At 30.7% G+C, this 21,827-nt stretch overlaps 1 protein-coding gene across 3 annotated transcripts; it reads right to left on the bottom strand.

The window, feature by feature from the left end:
- Nucleotides 1-1,731: 1,731 nt before the first annotated feature.
- Rbcn-3A (rabconnectin-3 alpha) lies at nt 1,732-21,291 on the bottom strand. 3 transcript variants are annotated; one of them, XM_076396195.1, is made up of 34 exons: nt 21,046-21,291; nt 20,719-20,916; nt 20,513-20,542; nt 19,341-19,566; nt 19,130-19,279; nt 17,988-18,108; nt 17,753-17,935; nt 16,486-16,616; nt 16,256-16,433; nt 16,033-16,200; nt 15,665-15,908; nt 15,350-15,613; nt 13,888-14,365; nt 11,172-13,803; nt 10,817-11,103; nt 10,376-10,765; nt 10,079-10,243; nt 9,585-10,025; nt 9,264-9,520; nt 9,075-9,212; nt 8,675-8,952; nt 8,350-8,617; nt 8,100-8,294; nt 7,790-7,971; nt 7,548-7,682; nt 7,379-7,487; nt 7,063-7,317; nt 6,485-6,568; nt 4,165-4,225; nt 3,893-4,101; nt 3,194-3,263; nt 2,941-3,071; nt 2,723-2,884; nt 1,732-2,665 (listed from the first exon to the last, which is right to left on the bottom strand). In XM_076396195.1, the coding sequence occupies exons 1-34, from the start codon at nt 21,130-21,132 to the stop codon at nt 2,468-2,470; spliced, it is 9,105 nt and encodes a 3,034-aa protein (XP_076252310.1). In that variant the 5' UTR covers nt 21,133-21,291; the 3' UTR covers nt 1,732-2,467. The 3 variants fall into 3 exon arrangements, with proteins under 3 accessions (XP_076252310.1, XP_076252311.1, XP_076252313.1); XM_076396196.1 differs by lacking the exon at nt 20,513-20,542 and having other exon boundaries at nt 21,046-21,272; XM_076396198.1 differs by lacking the exons at nt 6,485-6,568; nt 20,513-20,542 and having other exon boundaries at nt 19,130-19,276; nt 21,046-21,272.
- Nucleotides 21,292-21,827: the final 536 nt, after the last annotated feature.

The raw sequence follows: 21,827 nt of genomic DNA, 5'->3' as shown, positions 1-21,827 counted from the left end.
ATGATATTTTTACTAAATATATACAATACCTTGAAGAATTGAATAAGAAACTTTTAAGCAATATAGATTTATATTGAGATTTTTCTAGAATCGCTTGAATGTAAAATAATTAATGAAAGATAAATAACAAATATTTCAAGGTTCGAATCCCAGGCGATCTCATAGATTTTCACTCGGATTTTAATCGATGAGCACGTCCATAAAAACAATTTATCTTATGTTAATTGAGATATTTTAATACTTGTAATTTTAGAACTGTGATCATAGCGAAATTTTCAAACCAAGGTCAAATTGTCTTGTGCTCTTTTGATTACAAAAATACTTTAATTAATCCATGATTATCAAATACCGTACAGATTAAGATTTCATTAGTTTAATTTCTCGTCCACGCTATCCCATATAATTCAAAAAATTTAAACCTTTTCCTGGTCATAATTCTGGTTCAGGTCTTGGCTTACGAATATTAACCGAGCTCATTTCTCTTTGAAATTAAGCTGTTTTTGACTAGTTCTTTTGGTTAGTTCATTTCTGAATATGTTTTTTGATTTTTGGATATGTTATGTGCACTTGCACTATATACTATACACTTATTTGATTTAATGACTATATTTATTTGCTAACAATACCATCATTTCAAACCATTGCACAGTATGTCAAATTTTCAATTAAGCTTATCTATAAGAATTTGTTTTAGTTGAATTGATAAATCCAGACCACTAGGTACAGACTAGTCGCAAAAATTCACACCACTTTCCCAAAAAATGATTGGTGTAATATAATGGATATTAGGATATTAATACTGAAATTATTTACCAGTATATGCTAACATAATCTAAATCGTAAATATAGTAAATTACTTTAGTAGACAATATTTATATAATACAAAATATATCAGAATTATATTAATTATATCGAGTGAGCGCTATATTTCTATATAAATTAATGCTTACTTAACATATCTGGAGGAGTCGATATGATAAGCTAATGCCTAACAGATGGTAACATATATATTACATTAAATATTTAAACATTTTACTTCACAAATATAATGCAACCAGCAAATTAATCATCCCTGGAAAGAATAACTTTTTATTGCTCTAAAAAGCAAAGAAAATGTCTTAATTTAGACCTAATTAAAATAATATTGAACAACTTATTTCCTACAAGAAAAATAATTAATAACCTTCATGTCCATCTAACGTTTCAAATTTCAAGTCTTTAAGAAATATATTAACATAAATCATTATCACCTTACTCATTTATTCACTAAATGCCTCAATAACAAAATCGGCAAACCTAATCTAAGAATTATTCTAAAAATCATTTCTAAAAATAATAAATGTTTTAAGTCTTTGCTGGTGTACGCCGATAGAGAAAGCTCATGTAAACGACCGATAAACGCTTGTCTGGGAACTGGACTGGAAAACTGGGAACTTATCAATCACAGTATCTTCACCAAATGTAACAAAATAATTATTGGTAGAGATTTTCCTCAGCAAAATAAAATTTAAAAAATGTAGGCTACTTTTTTGCAACTAAAGATGTTTCCAGGTCAACTTAATAGTTGTAATCTGTTAACAGTGTCAGAAAGGACATTTCAAATTATATATTTCCTTTAATATTACAAAATCGTGCTTCTATTATAGAAAAATACTTACTGAACCACTTAAATAAAACTTATTATTCAAATTATTTATGATTGTAAACAAATAATAAATAAAATATAAATAATTTGTTTAAACATATATATATTACTAGAACAAATCAACTGACAAATGAATAATAAAATAAAAACAATTAATTAGAGTAAATGAATATCGATAGTATAGGAACAAGATTTAGGGAATATTTTAAATTAATATTGCTAAAACCTGAAACAACATTGATTATAATAATTACATAAAATCCATTATGTCGTTGTTATATTGAAATACAAGAGATAAAATATATTAATTATAATACATATATAAAGCAAAAATATAGTTTATATTTATATTGTAAGTATATATATATATATATATATATATATATATATATATATATATATATATATATATATATATATATATATATATATATATATATATATATATATATATATTCATAATATGACATACATTTAGCTTACTAAATCAAACTTGAATCACTAACAGTAAATATGAATCATTATTTGTTAGAAACTGCACAAAAATTCACATATTATTAACAATTATAAATACTTTGGTTTGTTATTTACTAATAATACCTTTCAATTTCACTATATATATTTATTTCTAAAGGAGGCCATTTTTAATTATTGAATATCAACTTCAGATAACATCAAAATTAATGAAGAAGGATATTAAACATTGAATGTAGACATAATTAGGCAGACAAATATACACTAATTGGCCATAAATAGATATAGTTTTAATAGCTTGGTTTATAACTCTGTAAATATATTGTATCAACAACTTCACAGAATCTCCTAATGGTGATTTAGCAACGTATCACGATCTGGTAATTGGCGTACTTTCATGCTGCCATCTGCCCCACAGGAAAATAACCTGGAATGTGCATCAATCTGTAGTTGAGTTACTCCTTGTCCAATATTTTTGAAGAAACTGCTTCGAGCGTGTTCTGCTGGTAAAGATAAGAGGACATTTGGTACAGCGACGCCCCAAATCTAAAAATTAATATGCCATTAATTGTGTGTTTGTATAAAATAGATATAAACAGAAACCTTAATATCGCCATCTGCTGAACCAGTTGCAAAATAGTCCTCATGGGGATCGATGGCGATGCACTTCACTGCGTTTTCATGGGCGGTAAACTTATGTCGTATTGCTTTAGATCTAACATCAATAAGACATACATCACCCTTTTTGCCAGCAGATATTAATACCTAAAACACAATTAAAATTCTATGGTGAGACTAGATAACTTAATTTTAAATTATACCTGATGCTGCGGGGCAAATACAAGACTACTCGCTCCTTGATCATGACAAGTAAATGCCATGACTAAAGCCTTATTATGAGGTAAAATTGAGTCCCATATACAAACATTTTTGTTTTCGGAACTGTGTCCGGCTGAAATGCAACATTATTTTATTATTAAATATTAAATATTATTTTAATTAGTGAAATCATATACATGACTATGAAGTAATATGTTTAGATGATAAAATTTCAGATTAAATTTCATAACAAACCTGTAGCAAGTAAACTGCATGATCCCAAGAAAACAAAATCACTGATTCCTTTATTGTGACAATTGTGAGTCTGAAACCAAGTATGAATTTAATATAGAAATCAATTTTACAATTAAATCAGCCATATTAACGAATATTATACAATAAAACAAAAATTGAAAGGAAATTTAGGTTATCCTAATTAGTAAAAGTTATATTGTTCAAAAATGTTTATTATGCATAATAATTCCTTTCAAAAAGATATCATATGTTAAGCTATACAGATGTGATACATTTAGTGTATTCACAATTTCTTAAATATGTATGGAACAACCCTTTTGAATTGTGGCTTCAAATTAGTGTTAATAAATAATATGGATGGACGAGGACAAATAGTCATATTTCAATAATATACTATTATAAATGAATAATAGTTTAGATGCTTTCCTATATCGTATTATTATATTTGTATATATTATTATATTAGAGTGTTGTAAACTTGTCAGTATGACCCCAAAGAAGCGACTGTTAAAGGAAATGCAGAAATAATTTAGATATTGAAAAAAAAGTGTTTTAATTGTTTTGACTTAAAATTAAATAAAATTATGTATAAATTAATTGCAGCCTACCTAATATATAATTATACAAACAACATTGAAAAAATCTTTTTGTTACTACAATATTTATCAACTATATTAAAACAAAAACATGAATACTTACAAAGAATGGCCAAGTAGCATTAGCGCTGAGTCCTACTTGGAATAAGCTAAGATTTCCATCCGAATCAGCAACGCCAAACTTGTTACCATGTTGAGAAAATCGTAGACGTGTTACTTTCGCAAATGTACCTGCTGGTCTTGGTGTAGCAACAGGCTGCTGATGACCCCATTCCCATAATTGAACTGAACCATCGGTACCGCCAGTCAGGTCTAGTGTTAGTAGAAACGAATACATAATATTTTAATTCATGACACGATCATTTATTTACTTACACAAGGGAAGTAGGGGATGTGATGTAATTCTTCTAACTCCATCCACTTTATGTTTCACTACCTGCAGAAATAATAAGAGATGTCTTTAAAGTATTACAATTGATAAAATTCAGTTCCTTTGATAGACATTATCAGTAATAAACATAATTTTTCAAAACAACATAATACATACGATAACAATAAAAAATCAGAAATCTTATTTACGCTTATATATCATATTATTAAATATGGTATAATAATCAAAATATAAAATATATTTTATTAAACCAAAAATTTAAAATAAGTTTACTTTAAACGGTTTCATTACTAACTGAACTATTTCATTAATACTTCTAATAAACACGTTTATTAAAATATTTAGTAGCTGTGTTATATAAATTAATTATACCGCCACAGTAATTAATTAAAAGCGAGTTTGCATCAAGCATTTAAATCTACAATCATCTTTACCAAGGCCCTAACAAGCGTTTAATGAACAAACCTGAAAAATGAATTTGATCTGAATTATTACCAGATGTTGATAATCACGTTTTATCAATATTATCGTATATATTACATGTTTTCAGCAATAATGTTCTCTATCGTGGTAACTGCCAATCTAAAAAGCACAACTATAAGCTTTCGCCATATATTATGTATTTTTATAACTAAAGCATAACTTTCATGTTGTATCTGATTAAAAAAAGTAATGAAACAAATCTAAACAAAAATAATATAATATAAAATCTAATCGCAAACAACTACAATTACCAAATTAACTAAAAAACAAAAATCTAATAAATTTGTTAGTGTGAATAATAATCTGTATTTTAAAATTAGGTCAATATCAAAGCTCTGAGTTTCTCTTATACCATTCTACAGTTTTATGAGTAATTAAAATATTCATAATATTAATTATTAAGTTTTTATTTTTATTATTAAGTTTTGTCGTTTAGTAAGAAAAATGCGATCTTTTAAAATAAATTTTATTGATCGATATAATCACCCCGTAATTTCCCGTAATTCCCCGTTTTTTTTTCTAGTGGCGTTCTTATTTATGGGTTTCAGTTTTGAACTGTAAATCGGATAGACTGTCATCGTTTTCTATACATGAATTTTTTAAGGCATGATTTTTTTTAAGTCAGAAGTCAGATAGATGCGCAAATCTATTAATTTTCGAGATGGTTTTAAAAAAGTTAGTTTTTTTTAAATAATCAGTATATTCAATTGGTTAGTTATCACCACCAATCCATAATCGGCTCTCGGGCAAAATAAGTCAACCAATAAACGCTTTTGGTGTCGCAGGACAAATATTCTTCATCAAATTTAACTACCGCAACTGCTCTAGCCTGGGACAATGTTAGTACTATTTTTCAGATCGCTTTATATGATCCTGGGTTCGTTAACCTTTCAGTCCACAGGTACAATACAATCATTATTAAATGCGTTAAAAACGGTTATAATAATAATAATCTGATGTAATCCATTAACTGGATTCCTTTTTTATCTTAAAAAGTGATTGGAAATGAATTGCTTAATTTTCATCATTCCTTAATATCTTGCTTTAAATCAGCATCATGGTGATAGACCCAAGTCCCAACTATAGTAACGACACAATTAATAACATTCTTTTTCATCATACATTTTTTAAAGATTCATACAATTTTCTGAAATCTATAATATTAGCTAAAATATTGTTCAAACAACTTAATGAGATGATTAGGTATATATGTATATATATATAGTATATATATGGTACTACTATATCTCCCTGTATTTAACTTTTTAGATCACACAAATGTTTTTTGGGATAGGTTTCTTTGCTACTTTCCGAAAATAAGAATTTTATTATTGGAAGGTAAATTTGAACAGCTATAAACAAAGGATAAGTTAACAAATCTACATGAAACTAATCACAGCACTTATCTAACGACAAAACTTATGGAAAATCTATTAAATCAGAAAGTTATTACAAAGCTCAGAACTCATTTAGTGAATGAGACATATTTAATACAACTTAAACATTTTGTTATAGACACTTGAATATCAAGGCCTTTCGCATGAAACTGCTAGCACAAACAAAAGCATACTGAGTCGTTTTGAATGTATGCATTTTATTTTAGTATATATTAAACTAATAATTTAAAAATATATTTACAACTCAAAACGTCTCAACATTCATATAATATCATTAATATGTGGTATTTTTCTATACATATATGGGTCCTGCATCCAAACTAGCATGACGGGAAAATTGGGGATGCATGATAAGCTAGTAAAGGTAAAAAAGAAACGGAAACAAGCTACAAATAACATCGAATTAGCAGTGTTAGAGACACACCGGTCGAAGCATGTGTGCCGACCGAAGCAAGACCAGATGGACAAAATTGGCATCGTGACAGCCCGGGAAGCTCAACCCCTTCATCTATACAACCACATAGTTCATGTTATAGTTTGAAATTCAACAAATTCGATTAATTACAATAATATCTATTCAAATAATCTAAAGCTAAAACATCTTAATAATACTTCTCTGATTATTACATCTAACACTGAAAAATATTTTATAATACTCTTCAAATTCAAAAAGATGTGGTGTCTCCTACATGTAGAATTTAGATTAATAGTTGGTTAGGATTCACAATATAGTAGAAAAGGGGTTAGATTTTTAATAATAATATGCATTGAAAATGTCGTTAAATATTAATAGACTTGTACAAGATATTTCAATGTCAATCAGTATACTTATTAAGTAATGTTAAGGGGACACATTTCTTGTATGCTTTTTGTATATCTATATTTAAATTATGATATTTTAAAATAACAAAACATTAAACTATGAGATGATTATATAAATATTTTTCTTACAATTTCAATGCATCTTCAGCTTATGATAATATTACATCATTAAATGCTTACCACACTTGCACCTCTACCACTCTGGCTACCACCTCCTCCAGGTTGAGGACTACCTGGCTGGGTGTCTTTGCTCTTATCACCTGCACTAGGAATAACCAAAAATGGCGGTACTGTTGTATCTGGACAATCTTTAGTAAGATTTAGGATATCCAACTCGCACTCGTCTTCCAACCATGACGGTAGTTCTAATAACAAAGAAATGTCCATTTCTTGAAGTTCCCTTGGGGTAGCCACCACTATCAAGCCACCATTTAACTGAAACAGTATGTTACAACACTCAAGCAATACTTAAAGTAATAATTTCAAACATATATACCTGATTCAGTGAAAATGCTGATATTGAGTCTTGCTCCTTATGGATTATTCTTACAGGTTCCAGAGCTGCTTCTGGTTGTTGTACCACTTCATTTAATGCACTTAAAGATCTGAGCATTAACATATTAAATATAAACATATGTTGGTCAATGTAAATAAATGTAATTTACCTTCGTTTACCAAATACGGCTCTAATAAATATATCTTGAACAAGTTCTTGATGTACTAAATAAGTCCAAAGAACTCGCGCTGGCCCAGCAGAACTCTTAATAGAAAATGGTGTATTGTGTGGTTCTAAAAGTTGTCTACAAAAATGTTACCTCTATTTAAAAGTGTCCAAATTATACCATGTATAATTAAACCATTAAATTCTTACTAGTAATAAAAAATAATATATATACTTGGCACAAACCTGTATTTCTGTAAAGGCGGACCCGTAGTATTCTCTATAAAACATCCCGGAATATATTCTGGAGGAGTTCGTCTCAATTCTAATTCACGCTTCAAATTATCCTGCCACTGTATTAAACTACGCAGTGAACTGTGTATTAATGGACTCGCGACTGGCAATTCCGACGTTTCAAGCCCTGCAACCTATTAACACAAATAATTATAAATAGTTACAACTAAAATAAAGTTTTAATTCATAATAGTTTATATATGAAATACATTATTAGTTATGAATTAGCAGTAAATTATTGTTTCAATAATCCGTCACTTACCGCTAAAAATTCATTTAATCTATTCTGTGCAATTTTGAGTGTGGCTAATTTTAAAACCAGCCAAGAATATGAATTCGGATCTGAATGTTCATTGTTGACGGTTTTAGTTATCCTTGGTGTATCAAAAACATCTTCATCATCTTCGTCTTCTTCATCTTCATCTTCTACTTCGTCAATATAGTAATTGGAAGCAGGCTTTAAATTACATAATATATTTATAAATCTCTTATAGTTTAGGAAAAATATGTACCTTTTGCAATAAAAACGCTAAAATACTCATTTCTGGTGGAACAAATTGTTCTCTGTATGTCGGCTTATCTTCTTTCATAACACTCGTTTGGTGACCCAATAATTTTGTGTTTAATTTTACTCGCTGCTTATTTAACCAGTTTGCGGGTCCACTGGACTCTTCACTTGGAGTTTGAACACTTACCTGAGTCTGTAAACTGGGGTGATTTGAAGGGTTACTCGTTAAACTTGCTGTGCGCAAGAGTTTTTTAACGCCTCCGCCAAATAACCTACAACAAATGTTTTAATACCATTGTCTTAGTAACAACAGAGAAAATATATATGACCTTCCCCACACTTCTGCATTAAATGTATGAGCTGCTACATGGAATAATATAACACAATCACACGTTACTAAACCGTATATAAGCAATGCCAGGTAAGTAGCTGTAAAAGCTTCGCAAAGTAGAACAGTAAGCTTAGGAGTATCTTCGTCTTTCTCACGAGCCAGCAGCGCTCTTAAACTAGTTACTCCAGGCCATTTTGGTGGTAGTGTAACAATTTGAAGAGTTTCATTTACAGATATTTTACGTTTACGCCCCACAAGGTAAGTTGAGGTAATATCCTAAAAATAAATATTTTGTTATTTATTTTTTAAAGATTTTGCGGAAGTAAATTAGATTTTGGGATAAAAGTTATCGAAAGTAAAAAAGAACTTGTCCAAAAAGTAACCAAAGTAAATTTTACCTGAGATTCTTGTATTGTAGCCTTGAATGTATCAGAGTCACACAATGATTGATAGATACAAGCTGACAATGCAATCGCAAGGTCCCTTAATACTAGCAACTGGCTTTGATTGGCATTTGGAGTTGGTAATTCAACAACCTATAAAATTAAATAAGCAAAAATTATGTTATATTCTAAAGAATTTCTTACAGATTGTAACATATCATGGGTAAGACTTTGTAAATATCTTATTGGATCAGCTACAACAGTTTTGCTGCTAGCCACGCTGGCTGCTAACAACGGTAAGCTAGTCGGGAATGGCAAAGGACTAAGAAGTTGCTGATGAGTTTTTTCCTGCTGTAATTCTTGCAACAATAACATAAGTTCCATTCTAACAGATGCTAGGCCTCCGGTAGCTCCATGTAACGAACAATAACTCAATAGAGTTCTTAATAACGTCTCATTGGCTGTAAATCAAATGTGTAATAAATGTCCATTAAAAACTACAAATAAATATTTAAAACGTTATACCTCTCAGCCAGCGTTTCCTCTTGGCTGCTCGTTGAACTTTTGCTTCAAAATCAAGTTTCTCTTGTATTAAAATTTCATGTAGAGTTGGTTTGGGATTGTGTTCAGCAGATTGTCCTTCTGGTTCTGGCGATGTTTCTAAATCTGATGACTCAATACAATCTGACGTAGTATAGTTGCATAGCTCCCTTAAAGCCTCTACTTCTTTTTCTAACCATATATAGAGTTGATACCGCAATTGACCGCCATCTACTTCAAAACCAGTTGCCAATGTAGACAGTTCCTCCATCAGAATTTTTAAACAAGCTACAAATTTCAATTGTTGTGCCATAATATCCACTCTATTTTTAACCTCTTCTTCTTTTTTTTCTGACGTCGTTGGTTCTTTCGGTACATCTTTCGAAACCTTCATGGATAAACCTCCAGAATCGTCTGATTCATTATCTAATTAACATAGATATTGCAGATTGTAATTATAATATATTTACTATATATACCTTCATCATCGCTCCATTTAAGTTCCAAGTCGTCTGTTTTAACGCCTTTACTAACTGGACCACTCCAGTCAAAATCGGCTGCGCTCTGTGGCTGACTATCCCAAGATATTATTCCAGTTGCTATTTCTTCAATAGTCGATTCTCTTTGGTCTTTTGGTGAAGTAACTATATAAAAAAGTATAACATTATTTATAGAAAATATTAGTAATAAGATATCTTAAATCTAAGACAGCGTTTTAAATTATTGTAAAATAATGTTATACCCATTTATTTTTGATGTAGTTTTTGTATTATTACCTGTTGGGCTAGATTTCAAATTTTCAGACACCACATATGGGAGTTTGGATAAAACTTCTAGAGCCAAGGCTGGACATCCAGCTCTGAAGTGTCCATGAGCAGTTGCAAAATATAGCTGTCGTTCTAGAGAAGTAATTGAATCTTTTTGGCCATAGTTAGCTAGATGCTGCCTAACGAGTAACGGATGTGTCCTTAAATACACATAGAAGTTGAAAACATTGGGATCTGCTTCTTTAGTTTCTCTTGCTTCATCATCATGGGCATTATGTTGCGTACCAGCATTTCCAATAAGCAGTGTACTCAAAGAAGCTTGATACTCTTTTAACGACCACAAGGCCATAGATCGCAAAAACGGATCTGGGTGGGCTTTTGTCAAATCCTGATTATCACCTATAAAACCAAATTTTACAAAATGCCAAATACATTTCAAAAAACACCTACCATTTTCATCACAGCCCAATATTTCCTGATATAGCAGATTTTTTAGATTTCCTCCATCTCCTTCATATAATCTGGTTATTATTATAGCTAGTTGAATATCTTCAATTTTATTTATGCAAATTTCAATAGCATCGCGTAAATTTCCTGCTAGTAAGAAAAATGCTGCCGCGTGATCAAACCTCTGCTTTCCCAACAGTACATAAGCATTTTTTAAAGCCGCTTTACGCCATCTATCTTCAGAGAAATTATTGGAGAAGAAGGCAGTTAGACGATCATCTCTCTTCGATCTAAGTTTCAAAATTATGTAAATTAGTTTACTTTCACTGTATCGCTTTTTTATTAAATAATAACTTACCGGTATAAACCCCATAAAAGATTCTTTTTATTCATAGCTAGATAGTATAATGCAGCATCCATTGGGTCTTCATTAGCTTGATAAGCTGCTTTAGCTAAAACTTGAACGCATTGCCTCAATAGTGTTATGTTCCTTACCCACCAACCAACACCCAGTTCTCTTAATTGATTCCATGTGGGTTCTCCTTTAGCATAACTAGGGATTAAATTAAGAAGCTCCTCCTGACTCTCAGAATGAAATGCCCATGCTAAATTGTTATTACCAACGCCATTCTTCTGAAATTGTGTTCTTTGAGCCAATGGCAAACATCGCAACAAATAATTATAATGTTTCATGGCCAACAAAAATCTTAAACCACAATCGTCTAAATTATCTGTCATTAAATCCTCAGTTTGACTTATGAGATTCTCTTTAGCTATTGCAGATTTTGCCGCATCAATTGCAAATCTTTCTGCTAAGTCCGTGTCACAGGTGGCTACAGTATCAGCAAGAGCAAGTAAGTGCATTTGGTCTAAGCTTGATAAGCCTGGCAAATGGATATGTGTCAATAATCTAGATAAAATTCTTCCCTGCTTAGGAGTGAAATGCGTTAAACCAACATTCCTTTCGGAAAGACGACGTTCTCTGCGTACATCATCCTCATCATCATCCAAAATATAATCTAAATCCTCCATTATAATGTTTTGATCAAATAGTTCATTGTAATCTTTTTTCTCCTCTTTAACAACTGCACTTTCTTTATCTGCCGCTAGTAATGTCCATAACGGTAATGGAGGAATGTTATTGATTTCATCATAATCTAAGGTGATTTCACTGATACTAGCTCTATGTTCTGGACTTCCCGCTGGATAACTCACTGATAAAGTTCTAGATCTTGCCCATCCCTGGATGTCTTCAGATGGCTCTTGATTACCACCAATACATTTAACAAGATGAGCTAAAATCGCTTTTACCCATCTTATTTTACCAGAATTTAATAATTCCATTAATTGTTTAGGATGATATTGAGGTAAAACTGGACAAGCAATCCTAGATGCTTCAAATAACCCATAATCTGGCATATAGTCTAGATTTTGCTCCTTGTTTCGTTTTCGGTCCAATATTTGGAGGTTTACCGAACTAATTCGTCCTAAAGTAGGTACAGCTGCCAATTTGCGTTGATTTTCTTGAGTAAGTGTTCTAAAGTCCATTTCTCTGTTGTTATCTGTTTCAGTTATACTGGCTTGTTTAGCATTTGGATTTTGTGGTTTCCATTGAGTATAAACATGCATCTCTGAATCCATGCCAACAACCAATATACCATCTCTTACCCAGCTAATTTGCATGGGTAATGCTGGTAAACCATCAGCTGTTTGAAGTTCAATTTTTCTCAACGTCATCCACTTAAAATCGTCTACAAATAATGGCTGCGCTAATGAACTAGCTTTACGTAATATAGGTCTAAAGTTGTTCATTGATTCCTTCATAGCTTTGACATTAGCCTGAGCTAAATCAGTAGATAAAGGTGTATACAAAAGTATTTTACTACCGCAAGCGACAGTTAAAATATGTGATCCATCTTCATTTGAAACCCAATCTAGTTGAACAATATGTTTCTGAGTCAGTGGGCAGATATTTCCCATTTCTGATATCGATTTTCTCAGTGACTGCAAAGTTGTAAAGCTAGGAACCGCTAAAAGTGTTGGTTTTATAGGTTCTGTAGAAAGCATATTGGGTCTATCGCCCGCTAAAGTATCACCAGATAGGGTATGTAACACCTCATTGATTCTTTGTTTTTTCTTTAAAGTTCTAGAATCATAAAGGTAACTTAAATCCAAGTGTTTATTAATATCAATTCGAGGTAAATGAATGTTTTTCAGATGAATTACATCTTCAAGGATCCATTCGGTACCTCCAGTAGATTCGCACTCATAAATAGCCACACATAAATTTATATATCGTGAATCTTGATCATGTTTACTGGGTCTTGTAAAGCTTTTTCCGTATTTATAAGCGCAAGCGAGTCTTCCAGAATAAGCTACACAAATGTTAAGCACTTGACCTTCAATTTCGATAGCGGATTCTTTAATCATATTCCATTCACTCCAAACTTTGCCTGTATTAACCACCAAACCACCCTCATCCAACATTAATGAGGATAGCTCATTAATTTGACTACTACTACTGCTTACTGTCCAAAATCGAATAATACCGTCACTACAAGCTGTAGCAAAACAATAGGGTGCCAAACAAGCTGGATATATAGAGGCTGAGCTCAAATGACCAGCGGCTGCGGTAGCATGAACTATTTCCACGCCATCAGGTAATGGTAAAACTTGCTTCACTTCCCTGGTGACTGTTAGCGAAATAGGCGGACTAACTTTAGCTTGTTTCAGCGGTAAGGACTCCACGCTATTTCTTCGAGATAAATCGTGTTCATCTTGAATGAGATTACTATCGGGTACATACATTTGACTGGCAGTTAAAGATAGATCAGTATCTGTGGATGAAATTGTCAATTTCCACATATGAATTACAGTATGTTGATCGTTAGAATCCAACAAAACAATATAAAACGGTTCTTCGAAAACGGAGCACTGTTGCAAATCAACCATAGCATCTTGACTTGATGTTTTTGTAGAACTTCTTTCTCCTAAAAAATGTAAAACAGTATAGAAACAATTGCGTTTAAATAAATGTTGAATTACATAATATACCACTATTTTAACTGAAATACCTGTGATGAGTTGTTCTTGAAACACGTGTAAAAAAGTCGTATTCTGCCACTGTATAGCTTCTGCTACAGTTTCCAGTTGTATAATACAACCAGGACGAGACGTACTTTGTTGCGACACAATATTAATATTTTCCAATAAAGTTTCTTCATTAAGGGATGACATGTCCGACATATCGCTCATATGATCGCCTTGTTTTTGACGAGTCTCTTTAATTGATAAATCCGCCAAAAGCGTTCTGGCATCGATAACTGCTTGAAATACTCTTAGACATTGTCCGTCCGACGCAACAAAACATGCACTTGGCGAATTTGAAAGGTTTCCGAGTGTACTAGATGGCAAAAGTGTTGGGATCCAAGCAACGTTACTGAAAGCGGAAGGTTCTGGCGAACTAATCCTTGCTAATTCACAGATCCCACCAGATTTTGATAATGGGCCAACGGCGTCAACTTTCCATAAGATCAATTCACTACAAAAGCCCTTGAAAAAAAATTGTAAAATATAATTAATTATATTATATTGATGTATATTATATCTATTTCGACGTCTATTTTTGTGAGAATTTTTTACATTGAAAGTCAGTCCAGAGAAAAATGTATAGTAGTATTGCCGTTGAAAAGTAGCACTCGACGGAGAAGATTTAAGACCTTTGTCAAATTCATAACAAAATCTTAGATTAGTTATAATAAAATTGTATCGTTTTCGACTGATGATACCCTAGCAATAATTGGCAATAAAAAAGGATTGGTGTACAAAACTTGTCTGCTTTTCGTCATTAGTCGAATTCATTTCAAAAATATGTTGACAATTGTGAAAAAATTTAAAAAACAACGTAATACAATAATGTGTTAATTTTTCTACAATTCGGGAATATCTTCAACCCTAAAGGAGACAGGGATAGATGGGAAGCTATTTCTATTACTTGAATTGTCTTATGAAAAAGGGGCCAAAAGTAGGTCGAAGTTGTTCACTCTATCAAAACCATCGCTTTAAAAGGTGATAATTAACTTGTAAAAAGATACTTCCTTACAAACGTATCGACGAACACAAATATATCTCAGAAAAGTATGTAAATTACAAATAAGCTATGAGTATGTGGTTACTATGCTTGGATATGTATGCCAGCCCCCTATGTTAAATATGAATTTATTGAAAGAACAAAATCGTTGGAGATTAAAGCACGTCAATCTTGAAGGCACCCCACACGAACCGTACTACAAGAAAACTAGTTCTAAACCATCAATTTAATTTATTGCATCAATTTCTCCTATTGTGTTTTATGTAATTATTTAACATGAATTTTTTTCTGCAGTTCTTTAAAATAGACTAGACTAAAATAGAGAGTGTCTAGACCCTACTTAAAGTTACTTCCCAGAAGTGATAAAATTATTTGTAGAAAAAATTGTTCTTAAAAACATTTAAAGCAAAAATAAACAAGATTTTAAACATAAATTAAATACTTACATTTGATTTATTGGTACTTTTGTTCTGATCAATAATGTTGTGGTGGCTTGTTGTTAACAGTAAAGGTAATACAGGATGGCAAGTTATATCATTTACTCTGAATCTATGACCAGAAGCTCTGCTCTTATGACCAATACTTAATACTTGTGAAAATTTGCTTTGATCAGCAAATGTCAAATGCCACAAATTTAGTGTACCATTATCATGTTTTGTTACAAGATATACAACTGGAGCGGCATCATTATCTTCATTCACACATATTCCCTAATAATAGAATCAATATAGTTAAAATATATTTAAAAAATTTCTTTTTACCTCAAACTCCTGTTTATTTTCATCCTCCTCTTTAACGCTACTCAAATTTCTGTTATATATGTCCCGGTTAAATACAACATCTTTAACTAGGTGCCTAACCAAGAGAGTCGTGCTATATAAACTTACAGTTGTAGACATGCTCATTGAATCACCAATAGGAAAGGCAGATGGTATTCGAGTAGAAAAAGAAACTTGAGCTTGGCGGAATGAACCAGGGTGAAATTCGTCTAACCATTCCACAACCCTAGAGAATAATTCCTTTAGGTATATTAATACTAAACCTTAGAATCTCATTAAAAAATGTTGAGTTTGTTACCATGTACCATGAAGTTTATCAATAAAGCAAAATATATTTTACATTCACTCACCATATCAGAAAACTTCCATCAATAGGATGAATACTAAACAACAAATCTGGGCTATGATGCCAATCTCGTAAAAAGCTTTCAATTCTAGCATCTACTCCATCGGGAGCACCAGATTCCATAAGCGGCTCTAAAGAACTTTCTTCTGAATCGGGATTATCAACGACAGGCCTAAGATTATAAAAAATATATTTCGATTCAAAGTCCTGTTGCAATAATACATTACCTGGCAATTTCTTCGACAAACAATTCGGCTTGTAAACTGAACTGCATCTCTTTATTGTCAAGCCAATGTAAGACAAAAGCTGGCTTCGGATTGCAGTAATTAATATTAGGTACCAGGGGTATGTCAGTTTCTGCATTTACTGAAGCCGCTAAATGAAAATGTAATCCAGGCGTGACCCCTACGTATTAATTCACTGCAGATTCAGTACATTAAAATACAGGCATACTTACCAGTACCCCGGTAACCATAAGAATGAAAATCATGGACGCTGTAAGTTGAAGGCAAAGTGGGTATAGGTTGAGAAGATCCAATTAGTCCCTGTGCCTGATGCTTGGCATTACGCCTTATATGGAAACAAGTTCTAAAAAAATATATGGTTATCGACATCTATAAGAAACTAAAATCATTTTCAACATTATATAGTAGCTGTTAGCTGATATATAGCAAACAATTTCAACACTCGGTGAAATTTTATTGCGAAAAAAGTAAAAATAAGCGGAATGTAATGAATTCGGAAAAATATATTCCGATGTCATTGCATAAAAATACACATGTATCCTAGATCAATATGTTGTCAATTCATTGTAAATCAATGATAAACTCTCTGAAATTCTATTAATATTTTCACAATTAAATTAAATTCAAAATTTATTATTACAACAATAGAATGTCAGAGCATCATAAATATTAAAGAAAAATTAATAAAATTATTGTTTATATTAAGTTTTGTTAAATCACTGATATTCCAAGTTTCATATATGGAATAAAGTTCTTAAAATGAACTATCTCAAATACCATAGCACTCTAATTTTTTTTTAACTAGAACAAATTAAATTCTAACCCTAGTCCTTTTTATATTTCTTTATAACGAGCAGGTCTTATCAGCATCATCGTATTCAAATTTATCTTGAATCAAAATGTGGCAAAAGCGACCAAACACTACCGAAATCAATAAAAGATTGTATATGTATTTATTTATAGAAAGCAATTATTTGTGAGATAAGTTCATGCAACAATATCCTGGTCTGTTTTTCACCATTTTGAGATATTCGCTAAGAAAGCGGTAAGATAAGTTGCATAAAAATAATAATAATGATGGCTGAAGTGATTTTATGATTAGTAAAATGTGGCATATTAAAAGGACTTCATTTTCAAAGTATAAAACACTTTAATATAAATTGTATATGGCCTGATTGTAACTTGAATGAATTGAGATAATCCATGGAATTATTAAACAATCATAGAATCGAAAACAGTCTCGCTAACAAAGCGCATCGCACTCATTATTGTCATTCACACTTACCGACATTGACAAATCATCCTCGTTATATTAAAATATAAAAAAACAGATATCCATTTGCTAATAGTAAAAAATTGGTATTAAAGCACATCATAATCTTCCAAAAAAGTAATATGCCAAATATGTTTTTAGTTTGAAAGCTAAATTTATCTTAAAATATATTTGACATAACTATTCTAGCTCGCGCGTTAACTTACTTCATGTGCTTCAATCGCTGCATAAATCTATGTTTGTGTCGATGGGTTCGGAACTTCGGATGGTGAGCTTGTGGGTCTAGTTGAGATAAATTTACCAAGCCATCTTCGGGCAAAACTGTTTCAACCCATAAACGACATATGTTGTCTTTGCATGAGGTTAAAAGCATATTGGACACGGAACCTCTGGAAAAAATATAGTGTTGAAACATTTACAGTTACATTTCCTGTTACATACTTTGGCATATATTTGCTGGTGTTCCTCCATGATAGATGAGTCACTGCTCTAGGATGTGCTATATAGACAAAACCATATTCCAATTCTTGAGCACCCTCAGTACTCTTTGAAGTAAAGAAAACTAAAAATTAAAATAAATTTTAATTTTTAATTAACACAAATTATCAATACTAATCCACCAATTTCATTATAAATTATAAAACAACATTGGTCCCGAGAAAAATGCAAATTGATTGTTATACTTTAGAAACATTGTTTACTGATTGGATTTCATATTAAATCCAAATATTAAAATACTGCGAGAATATATTACTTATTTTAAATATAAATATGTAGAATATAAAAAAATCTGTAAAAATTAAATTATACACCTAATGTAAATTATATATACAGTAGATTCTTCAATATATTGTTCCATGCAATTAAGAAAACAAGATTTAATGATTTCAAATATATTTTAATATTCATTACAATTTCCCTAAATTTCAATAAAATTGTTATACTAATCCAATTTAGGGATCCATCTTTGAAGTGAGAATTCCAATCAGTCAAAATACGTTTCTACAAATTTTCGTTCTATAAAAACCACATACCATATATGAATAATTTGATATATGAAAATGAAATAGATTGACTTTCGCTACAATTCGTGGATGAATAATTTTCCCGATGGATGTTTGTTTGTTATTTATATCCAGGTGGTCCAAAAGGTTACAATAACAATCTTGGCTTATTATTTTACCAATTTGGATGTAATTTCTTTTGAATCTCAAAAAAATGATGATAACACAGTATGCGATCGAAGTAGAAGTAGAAGGAAGAACATGTCGTTACATACACGTCTGATAAACAGAGGTAAAACGATGCATAAAATCCTTGTAATAATATCAATAAGTCTTCAGCAATTTTGTAATTTCTCATCTTCAAACCAACAGAGCTTCATTTGTTGCAATTTTTCATGTTTAACCCAAGAAAAATGTTGAAATAGGTTAAATGTTGTTGAGGTCTCGGTGAATATAGACGATCGATAAAACTTGGCAATTTTAGTTTCCATTTTTTGAAATTATGGAGTTTTGATACAGCTAACCAAAACAGGGGACAAACTCAAACCAAATGAGGCATGAGATTTTTTCCATACTTACTATGTTTATTTTCATACCATATCTTTACAAGTCTATCGTTTTCGCCACAGGTGGCAAATAGTGTACCATCTGGTGAAAAGGCCAAGTGTTGTACTGGTATGGCGGTATTAGCTTTCCAAACGCAGTGCCATGACGTTTGCTCTTGTTCTGCTAAATGGGGAGAATGTTTCACAATTTTCATTTATTCAAAAATTGATTGTCTTGAATTTACCTTGAGGCTTATCTGGTTCATCAGCCAAATCTGCATCGTCAGATGGCCCACCGCCCAGAGTAAATGTAACAGTTGTGTCTTCTTCAGGCACATGCTGCTTGAGATGCCAGAGCTGCACATCATTTCCGGCCGTTAATAGACGAGTACCTTCGAGATTCCAACTCAGTGCTTGAACAGGTGAGTCAGTTTTCAGAGATCCAGTTTGAACCCATCTATAGTCCAACCCCTACAGACATTATAAGAAGTAGAAAAGTTGATTCACAATATAAAATTAAGTGATCCTTTAGTATCAGTATATAACTAATTGTTATAACAAATTTAAATTTATTTTATTTTATTTCACTGTTATATTATATATATATATATATATATATATATATATATATATATATATATATTGTGTATCAGAAAAATCAAAGCTTATATAAAATTTGGAATTTTGATATATTAAACTATATATATCTGTATATAAAGACCTGTAATTAATGTTTGCCCTTCATCGTTTATTTTAAAATAATAAAAGACATAATACAATAATATGAGTTGTAAGCAAATTAATAATTAACTTGATATAATGATTGTGATATAAATGCTATAAAATCATAACAATATAAATTTTACATTTTTACAATAACACATTAACATGATATTCCTTAGTATGTCTAAAGGACCACATATATCTAATCACCACAAAAAAGGCTAAAACAAGGGGTAACATGTTATTAAAAATAGTATAAAAACACAACAAACATAAACTTTTTATGGATTTAATATTATCAAACAAATGTAGTTAATTTTAAGCATGCTAAAAAGATACATAATCAAATTCTCCAACAAAATTTTTGATCGAACAATTTAAATGTATGTGTAAATTACATTGTGTAAAAAAGGATTGATATATTAATTTAATTAAACTAAATATCTAATAAATCTATATATCAATCTTCAGAAACTAAGATTTAATATAATCATTTTGTTAAGATCTGTTCAGAAAATTTTATTATGTATTTAATTTCGGTTCTGCCTTGTTTGATAGGAAGTCTAGTAAACAATCCAGTTTAATTTTGTCCACACAAGTTAACATTAAATTGAAACAGTTCTATTGAATAATTAATTATACATTACAAAATTAAAATTAAATAAAAAGCTTAAAAATACTAACACCACTATACCTTAACCCCTTTGAATTTTTTATAGGGTCTCTGGAATACCAGTAACAAAAATAGATAAATATAATTGGTTTAATTGATAAGATTACTAATATAATGTTTTGTTTTAATTAACTTAATACATAGACACATTTGCAAAATAATCAATATTTAAATGATATTTCCATTTTTGATTTAATTAAGTAACAAATTACTAATTAATGACTTACATGAGGAGTATTGTTGTGTATTAAAGGAGTTGGCTCATAAATACAAATTGTATTGTCATATGCAGCTGCAATTTTTCCAGTATCGCTAGAGCAATCTATTGAACTGATACGAATATAATCATGTACTGCTCCTGGTATGATCTGAACCCTTTCAAATGTTGATGCAAGTATTACAATATTACATCCTGCAGCATAAGCCTAAAACGTTACAAGTATCATCAAAATTAGTAACAATTTAAGTTGTAATCAACCATATAAATTGCAAAGATAATATTAATCATACCTAATACAATTATATTTTACAAGTGCAGAACAGAGGTAACTTACTGTAAAAGGTACACCTTCAACTGATCCTATGGCAAAACACTTATCTCCCGCATTACAGGCACCACTGACAATTTGATGTAAATTCATCTTTATACGAATTGAATTGTAAATATACGATACTAGTTAAAATTGTACGTGAAAGACATTTTAGAGTCAATCGATTAGTTAGAAGATTGTTATTAATTAGTTAAAGTGACATACAAAAGAAACTCAATCTAACAATATCAGCTGATCAAATTGACGTTCAAATCTCATGCGCGACAATAAAAATTTATTTTGAATAGCCTTTGTAAAAAAATCTCATTAAGCATTTAATTTTGTCTTAAATTTGGATGCCTATATAAAAGAGAAGGTATAAAGGCATAAAACAGTCTAATATTATTTAAAATGTTTAGAGTATGTATGGTTGACTAACAAAACAAAACTAGTATTGAATAAAATGCAGTATTATGCGGCAAAACGGAATTATAGATGTCACCATCAGTCAAATAAAATGCTCTATACTGATAATATACGCTCAATAAATAATTTTTTTAAATCTTGACTCAAACTGACTTAAGCCTGCATTTGATAAATTAGTCATTTTGATGTGTTAACAAAAATAATATTTTCAAAATCTGTTTTTTATGAGGCAACTAAATATACGATCTAAATATTAACTTAACATTTTTTGAATTTCTGAGAAAATATACAATTTTCAGTTACAGGCCAATAAACTGAAATAATTATACTAATAATAAGTCTTAAAATTGACTAAGTTGTAAGAACTATATTTTAACATA

Source organism: Rhynchophorus ferrugineus, unplaced genomic scaffold (assembly GCF_030347505.1).
Source record: "Rhynchophorus ferrugineus isolate W39M unplaced genomic scaffold, kcgeb_rfMv2 rfM2, whole genome shotgun sequence".
Lineage (NCBI taxonomy): Eukaryota > Metazoa > Arthropoda > Insecta > Coleoptera > Curculionidae > Rhynchophorus > Rhynchophorus ferrugineus.
The sequence above is the reverse complement of the archived record's forward strand: the minus strand, read 5'-3'. Positions and strand labels throughout refer to the sequence as shown.